The 8928-nt window shown below is 41.7% G+C and overlaps 1 protein-coding gene across 1 annotated transcript in view; it reads right to left on the bottom strand.

The window, feature by feature from the left end:
* Positions 1 to 2731: 2731 nt before the first annotated feature.
* Positions 2732 to 8928, bottom strand: part of LOC107669707 (thyrotropin-releasing hormone-degrading ectoenzyme-like) — a 60698-nt gene continuing 54501 nt past the window's right edge. The window contains exons 5-6 of the mRNA XM_016462062.1: positions 4010 to 4123; positions 2732 to 2797 (exon numbers count right to left, since the gene is read on the bottom strand). Coding sequence (XP_016317548.1) covers positions 2732 to 2797; positions 4010 to 4123 — 180 coding nt within the window. The remainder of the gene's footprint in view (positions 2798 to 4009; positions 4124 to 8928) is intronic.

Below are 8928 nucleotides of genomic sequence, written 5' to 3'. Positions count from 1 at the left end.
CCGCCTGTGAGAGGAGATCTCTCCTGACGGGAATCTCCCATGGAGCGCCGTCGAGGAGAGAAATCAGGTCCGAGAACTATACTCGGCCCGGCCAGAACGGTGCTACTAGCATTAGACGGATCCTGTCCCGGCGCACTCTCTCCAGAACTCCCGGGAGCAGAGCGATCGGGCGAAAGGTGTACAGACAAAGCCTCGGCCACGTTTGTACCATGGCATCCAGCCCCAGTGGAGCCGGATGAGTCAGAGAGAACCAGAGGGGACAGTGCAATGTCATCTGAGTCACAAACAAGTCCACCTAAGCCAGGCCAAAAATTCTCCATATCTGCTTCACCACCTTGGGGTTGAAGCCTCCATTCCCCTGGCCTCGGCACCTGCCTCGACAGGATGTCCGCTCTCATATTCAAATACCCAGGAATATGTACTGCTCTCAATGAAAGGATTTTGCCCTGGGACCACACAAGGATCTGGTGCGCTAGCTTGTACAAGGGGCGCGAACGCAGACCTCCCTGGTGGTTGATATAAGAGACCACCGCTGTGTCGCAGGTGGACACCGACACATGGCGACCTTTAAGGTCCGGGAGAACGTGTTTCAACTTTGCTAGAAACACGGCCAGGATCTCCAGGCAGTTGCCACGTGAGATGGCGGCCGCTCCACAGACCGCGCGGGCCGAGCAGCCACTCATGACCGCTCCTTAACCGGTGAGGGGCGCGTCCGTCGCTAGCATTAAAGCGGCGACAAGGAGCTCCCAGCACCAAGCCCTGAGTCAAGAACCAAGGTTTCCTCCACATGTCTAAGGCACCTCCGCATGACCTTGAGCATGCTAAGCGGGTTTCCCCTCAGGGAGAACCCCTTGGTCTTGAGCCACCACTGTAGGGGTCTCATGTACAGCAGGCCAAAAGGTATCACGTTGGACGCAGCTGCCATCAAACCCAATAGTTTCTGAAACTGCTTGACAGTGAGTGACTGGCCTCTGACTCGCTTGACTGCCGTGAGGATCGACTCGATCCGAGCAGGGGACAATCGTGCCTGCATCGGGGTCGAATCCCACACCACGCCCAAATAAGTGGTACTCTATAATGGAGAAAGCACACTTTTCTTGGCGTTTTGTCTTAACCCTAATTCTTTCATGTGAGCAAGAACAACATCTCGATGTTCAACCGCCATCTGCTCTGACTGAGCCAAAATCAACCAATCGTCGATATAATTTAGTATGCGGATGCCCTGGAGTCGCAGTGGAGCCAGAGCAGCATCCACACACTTCGTGAAAGTGCGGGGTGAGAGTGACAGGCCGAAGGGAAGAACTCAATATTGGTATGCTTCGCCCCCGAAAGCAAACCCAGCCTGACCTGCCGCCATATAAGCTTTCCCAACCAAACTCGATGTAAGCCTAACGGGCCTGGTGGGAAGCTGCGAGGCCTTCAGGGATGATGCTGAGGATGGGGAGAGATAGCTCGCAAGCGTCTGCTCCACCACTGGCATCGCCCCATATCCCTTATCATTCAGCCCCACGATGTTCTTTTGAATAATTCGAGACTGTGGGGCTGTAAATACGGGATGAGTACGGTTTCTCCCACGATCTTGACACCTCAGCATGGAGATCGGGGAAAAACGGAAGGCCCCGTTGTGAAGGCTGTGATCTGGTTTCAGAAAACGCTCGTCTAATTACTTTTAGGACGAGCGTCCTGTTTCTTGGCTGGCCAAACGATATTTTATTTTGGCGACTGCACGAATCACACCCCATAATTACTTTTAGGACGAGCGTCCTGTTTCTTGGCTGGCCAAACGATATTTTATTTTGGCGACTGCACGAATCACACCCCATAATTACTTTTAGGACGAGCGTCCTGTTTCTCGGCTGGCCAAACGATATTTTATTTTGGCTACTGCACGAATCACACCTCATACGCAAGGGACTGCCGAGACGTCACGGGCAGGGTGACGTAAGCACCAGAAAGTATAAAATCGCATCCGGCAGAGCGCAAACCAGCTTCTGCTCTTCAGTAGCGCTCTGCCGGATTCGCTTTTATACTTTCTGGTGCTTACGTCACCCCGCCCGTGACGTCTCGCTACTCCATTGGGCTGATTTGACACGTGCTTCAGAACGCGGTCACGCAGAGGCGTTCCCAAAGCGATCTCGACGCAGCTCGAGTTCCTGAAGGGGAACACCATTACGCTCAAACAAAAGCAGCTCTAGAGGGAGAACTGTTTGTCCTTGTATTATTTCATCAGGTTGTTTTATTCTTTAACAAACCTGAAAGTGGATTTTATTAAGTGATATGTAGACATTGAGCAGTTAACAAACAAAAAAAATGTGTTGTATGTAGCATCATATAATGCTACATATGCTACAATAATTAAATTGACAGTCATCGATACACTTAACATACTGATATCCAGATACTAGTGAAGAGAAACTGCAGGACGGTAACTGTGGGACACTGGATCATGTTTCTGAAAGAAAAAGCTTTTTTAGGGGAAGAAGGTGGAAGTCCTGTTCTCATCGTGAATCTGTACTCCAGAAATTCCCATAAAAGATTAATAATGTTCAGATATAGTGACTGGAGAAGCCATGGAAGGTGTCTGGCTTCATCCTGGTGTTCACAAACACTCCTGAATTTGTTTGTCATCTTATAATACAGGAATATCATGAGATGATGGTTTGGACACACCTGGTCTGGTAAAATAATCTCATAATTCTTGGCCGTTCAGCCATTCAGAAAATCACTGAACCTATTGACTCCTGTGAGACGGCTGAGCATTGTGGATTGAAGCTATGCCTTGTCTTTCACCAAACATCTGAATGTAGAAAATGAATGTGGATGACTCATTTTACATTGCACTTTATTTATTGGGGTTTATATTTTGTACTCTAGTTTATACGTGTCTGTGCTGGCCTGAATTCACGTGTTTTTTTTTTCAATGGCAGCTTTAACTCAAATTCCAGCTCTGTGAAGCTCTGCAGTAAATGAGCAGTTTTAGTTCAGACTATCACAGAGGTTTGACAATATTAATGTAGTTTGTTTTTTCCAACTGAATAAGTCTTGCGAATTCTGCATGCAATGGTAAGAGTGCATCATAAATGTATCTGTGGCTCTCTTATTTTAAAACTATCCTTTGATAATTGTTTAAACATCTGGAGACGACTACTTGTAGACTAAATTTCATTACAACACAACAAAATATGATGGCATAAGTACTGGTTGCTCTGGCAATGAAGCAGGACTGAAATAGAGGAATGTGATAACACAGCTCAACACAAGTAGATATGATTCTGTCTGCACATAAAGTCCAACTGACATCTACAAAAGCTTCTTCTATAAATCACCTGTTGAGAATAGTGACTGCAAACTGTGGGATCTCTTATGGAAGACTTCAGCAGGAACAAACAATATTAGCTTTTTTTATAGTGATAATACTGGTCATGCTGAGTGACACTGACCAGGCAGCAGTGACTGGCATACTGTGATATAATTATATTCTGACAGATGTCTGACCCAACACTGGAAAAAAATCACTGGACACAGCAGCTCAACTCAGAAGGATGAAAAAGAGAGTTTATACCTGGTCAGAAACAACTGAAATTGCATCCTGTTCTTTTATTTAATATGAAACAGATTAAACAAGAAGTAAATTTCCATAAAATGTGAAATTTCTTGGTTTTGTGAAAATGTTATCAACATTTAACAGGTTATATTGAGAAATCAAAGTATCTGTATCACTCAAATGAACTGTGAAAGGATTGTTGTTTTCTGCTTAGTTGAATCTTGGCACAAGAAGAAATGCTCAAGATCTTGTGTGCGTGTGAAAATCATTGAAGAATTGCTCTTGTTTTAAGGGATCCGCACATCTGAATAGCATGAAAACCAACAAAACTCTCTCTACATAGTGTGTGAGTATGTGTATGAGACAAATATTTTGTCTCACATCACATCAAGTTCAAAGTGAAGGATGATTCATTGAATGAAATGAACTGGTTACTACAGTGCTCACTTCTGAGCAACAACTCACCATGTTCCACTTTGGAAAGAGGAAATCAGCCCCGATGTACTCGAAGTAATGCGCAAATCCTTCCTTCAGCCAAACATCCTCCCACCAAACCGGTGTGACTAGATCCCCAAACCACTAGAAGAGAAGAAATGAACAATCAATCATCAACAGAAAAAACAGTGACCATTACAAAAGATTGATTTCATGTTCACTGGCGAAGAATTACAACAAATTTTTGTTGTTTTGTACAAGAAAATTGTTTATGGGTAAACTGAAACCAAACTTTATTTGGACAAAGCATTCTATTTAAAGAAAAGAAATATATAGCAATCCACCCTCCTATTTATCCAATATCCACAAAAGCGTATTACATCTAGTGGCAAATGCATTTTATTACAAAAATCCAATACTGCAGAAAAAAATAGCCTGTGCTCTTTGGAAGTAGAAGTACACAAACACTTTTAATAAACAGTTGCACTCTGGTTCAACAGAAAAGTAGTTCACAAAAGGCTTCACAGAACATTGAGAACCCGGCAGAGCTTCTGAACTAAGATTAATAGTGGCCTAAACATTGAATTACCTACAGTTACACAATTAAAACACATTTTTCAGTTTCACAGCATTCACCTAGGAGCTTCGCCAAGGACACTGTAAATGAACAGAATAGAGACAAATAAGGATTCGATTATGAAACATCCCATCTGGAATGTAGAAAGACTCCAAATGACCCCTGCCATTGTGTGCAGATGACAGTGTGCAAAACAGGGCTATTGACTGGAAAAAGATGCAATACTGCAGTTCTAAATGGGCTGAATATTTTCCAGACTCTGAGGCCGTCAAGCAGATGTGCTACTTAACTCCGGATCTCATTGTTGCAGCACACAAACCTCTGTAGGAGTCGGGCCTCTTTCATCTGAACATGACATAATTACAACAGCTCTCAAAGCACCTGACGGGACGATCATCAGACACATGGACTGATAGTGTGGAGAGAAACAGCTGGTATTCTGCTCTCAGAGGAACCTTCTGCTAGACGCACATCAAGTGGCTTCCCATGGGTTTAGTGACTTTTTCTGCCCTCTTCTGATTTGTCAGATGTTCTGACGCTAATGACAGTGAACCAGGATAGTGAGTCATATCACATCACTTATTGTGTTTAAAAAGACAAGCTGCAGAGCAAATGGATTGGTGCAGTGAAATCTTGAGGAATGGCACAGACAGTTCAACAACACTAGAACGTGTATGATTGGTACAAACTATGAGACTCAACCTCGCTCAATTATGTCTTCAACATCGTGTCAGTGAGACGAAAGTTAAACAGAGGGATTCTGCAGATTCGTGCAGGGAAGAGTTCATGCTGTACCTCTATACTGCAGCATATTCAGGACACTTGAAAAAGGAGAAAGCCTTCAATGGCATCATTAAAAAAAAAGAACTTACAGTTATATAAGTCTCCAACGGAGCTGAGAATCATACTGGCATGGAGTCTTCAACCAAACTCACAATTTTGTACAGTAATAGTATTATATGCCTGAATGTGTGTGTAAATGTCCTTCACTGACATTTAATATGTAGTTTCAGTTAAGGTTTGTCTGGTTTGTGACTACAGGGCAAAGGTCATTGCCTTCTCCACTGGAAAACCACAGGAAAAAAGTCCTGAGGCTGTATTTCAGTACAAGCTCAAATGTTCTACATAAACTCAAACCTGCATCTCCCACACAAGCACCATGGTCTAAATCCCTTACAAAAACAACTAAAATTGTAAACTGCTCCAATCACAATAAGAAAACAGAGTGTGAAATCCTTAATTTCATGTGTTTACAGATGTCGTCTTTTATAAATGAGGAAAGAATAAAACAGCAGCCAACAGAAGTGAGTCATTTAGTCAAGACTCATTTCCACTGACGGACCATTTATCCTCATATATTAATGTGCAACTCATATTTAATGTCTAACTATGCTTTTAAGTAGGGTGACCATACGTGCCGTTTTTCCCTGGCACATCCTGGCCAGGATTTCTATATTGCCTAAAATATAGCTACAGGTTTTGGCTTTGTTTGCACTGCACAGACCAATCGGTGTTATGGCATCAAAGTACCTTGAGAGATATAGAGAGCAAGACGGATCCTTATGCTTTCGAACCGCTCTCGTGGTATTTTGATGTCATACACCGATCCGTCTGCGCAGCGCAAACAAATCCAAAACCTGGATATTTTAGGCAATATAGAAATCCTGGCCAGGGTGTGTCCGGGAAAAATGGCACATATGGTCACCCTATTTTAAAGCAATGGTATGAGAGGTATGTGACGTATAATAACTGAAGCCTCACTTTCCCATTGTATTCATACCCAGAGGGCAGAATGTCACCTCTCCAATCTGTGGAAAATAAGAAAACTCAACATCAGCTGCATCGACCTCTAATAGGCTCATGTTATTGGCTGAATAACTGCATATGAAGGGCTGTGTGCAGCATCATTTAATCTGAGAGGCTGAAATGAGTCGAGAAATGAACCCTGGTTGAGTGACTGTGACATATAAACCTCATCGCTGGCGGGGGCAAATCTACTAACAATCAGCTGCTACAGTATCTGACATTAAAATGAGCCAGTATAGAGAGAGAGAGTTGGTCCTGAGCCCCAGAAAGCCAAAGGATAAACTTATACAATAGCAAACAGAGTCTGTCGTCCACTAATCAATTATCTGCAGCTAGTCGGCGCGAGTGACGAGATACAAATGTGATTTGCACTTTGCCACAAGCTCGAGTTATTAGAGAACAGACAGACCTTTTAATATATGACAGAATAAGCGCTGGATGAGGACTCATTTAATGCATTCACAATGAATGTGTCAATCAATATGTCAGGTAAGCATAAGCCCCGCCCACTCTGACACTCTGAGCTCAGCTGAGTTAATCTACACTGGAAAACAATTAGCAGTGTGCTAATTAAATCGATACGACAATGATTCACATGAGACAGAAACAGAGAAACAGTATGAATAGAAAAATGGCATCTTAATTAAAACATAAAGATGAGCAGAAGCTAATCTCTGTCTTTTACTCTTTCTTTGTTTCTTTTTCTTTCTCTTATTCATACGCACACTTAGTCTCTCTCTCCACACAAACACACACTTGTGTTTGATGCTTATTTGGACTGTTTTAATGTTCAACTGACATCCAAAGTTAGCATCAACACACTCTCGCTTTTGTCAAATTGATAGCTAATTCATTGAATTTGTACAATCTCATTAGCACATTAGCACAATCCACTTATGCCCCGGTGACGGTTAGGTTTAGGTGTGGGGTTAGGGGTGGAACTTCATGCTTACATTTCTGAAGAAATCTTACACAAATGCATTAAAAAAAAAGCTTCATAAAATTGTTACATTTTCTCATAAGATCAGGTTGGTTAGCGTACATGCATTTGCAGTGTGTGAGAATTTCTTGCAACACATTGTGTATTGAGATTTCAAACACTTAAATGAAATAGAACTTTAACTGCTTAACTGTATAAGTTTTTTCTATGCTACATATTTTTAAAGCACAAACACTAGATTTCAACTTTACAGTGTGCTGTACACATACATAAATGTGAATTCAGTGGGGACGTTAATGTACTGCAGGACAGTATTGGACATATTTCAGGTTTCTGCCTGTAAACAGCATCACTAGTCAATATTATAGTTCCAGCCTCCACTACAGCTTATTTTCAATTATTCTTGGTTATAAAACAGGGGTTTATATGCTGAGAACAGTCTGATCTGGGATGCCCTCATGAACTCCAGCTCAAAAAATATCAAATATGCACGCTATTGCTGTTTCTCAAATAATATCATGATTGCATGCTCCCTGTGAGAGTGTGTTACTGTATAAGGTTCAGAGTGAGCTCAGACGGAGCTGCATTATCTGTGTAGAAATGAGAGATTGTTTTCCTTTATTTTCTTCTCCCTAAAAATGTCAAAAAGTGAAAACAAATGAAAAGAAAAGAGGAAAGAACTACAGATATGCTGTTTCACCCCTCTCATTGAGCTTTTTATCAAAGCAACGGCACCTAGAACACAATGCAGAGCTGCGATTTAGCAGCACATGAGGAAGACTATTCAAGAGATGAATGCAGAACAATACTGGAGAGCGCAGAACAGCTCCAACATGCTCATAAATAATCCGCCATAACAAAAGACACTAAAATCCAAGGTTCTCAGCAACATAAGAGCTGCGAACAAAAGCTGGTGGAAATTGAGCACATGCAATGAATAATTCCAACATTTTCTTTACAATTCATGATGATGATGCATTTGTGGGCTTAAAGTCCCTTACGGAACATTATTTCATTGCCAAAAAAAAAAAAAAGCTGCTTGTTTGATCAGTGTCTAATAGTCTGCAAAGATACAAAGATACAAAAAAAAAACAGGTTATTTAACACAAGAAAGATGTGTGAAACACTCTAGAGTGAGAGAAAAACAAAGTGAGTGAGAAAGAAAGAGGGATGAAGTAAAGAAATCTTTACTTTCACAATCCCAATGGACATGATGTGTGAAGTTCTTTTTATAAGAGCTGTGCATCAAATTCTCCAGATGTCCAATTACATCTGCCGCTGTTCTGCTCTTTAACTCAACAACTGACCATCTTCACACTCTCTGTTGCTCTCGGACTCCTGGAGATTCTCTCTTTCTGCCTTTTTTCCCTTTTTTTCAGAGGCCACCAGTAAACAGCACTGACAGGACATTCTGAGTCAAGAAAGAGGAGATTTTAATGGGTTTAATTAACATGATCATTAGGATTTTAAATTATTTATAATTATTTTAGTAATTGATTCATTTGCAGGGGATTTTTTTTTTAAATTCCGAACTGGAATAAAATATGTTTTGAAATAAAAAAAACAAACAAACAAAAAAAACATTCTATTCCAGTTTTGTCTGCCAAAGCTGTGACGATATGGTCA

This window comes from Sinocyclocheilus anshuiensis, unplaced genomic scaffold, assembly GCF_001515605.1.
Source record: "Sinocyclocheilus anshuiensis isolate Anshui unplaced genomic scaffold, SAMN03320099.WGS_v1.1 scaffold548, whole genome shotgun sequence".
Classification (NCBI taxonomy): domain Eukaryota; kingdom Metazoa; phylum Chordata; class Actinopteri; order Cypriniformes; family Cyprinidae; genus Sinocyclocheilus; species Sinocyclocheilus anshuiensis.
This window is presented reverse-complemented; position numbering and strand designations above follow the sequence as displayed.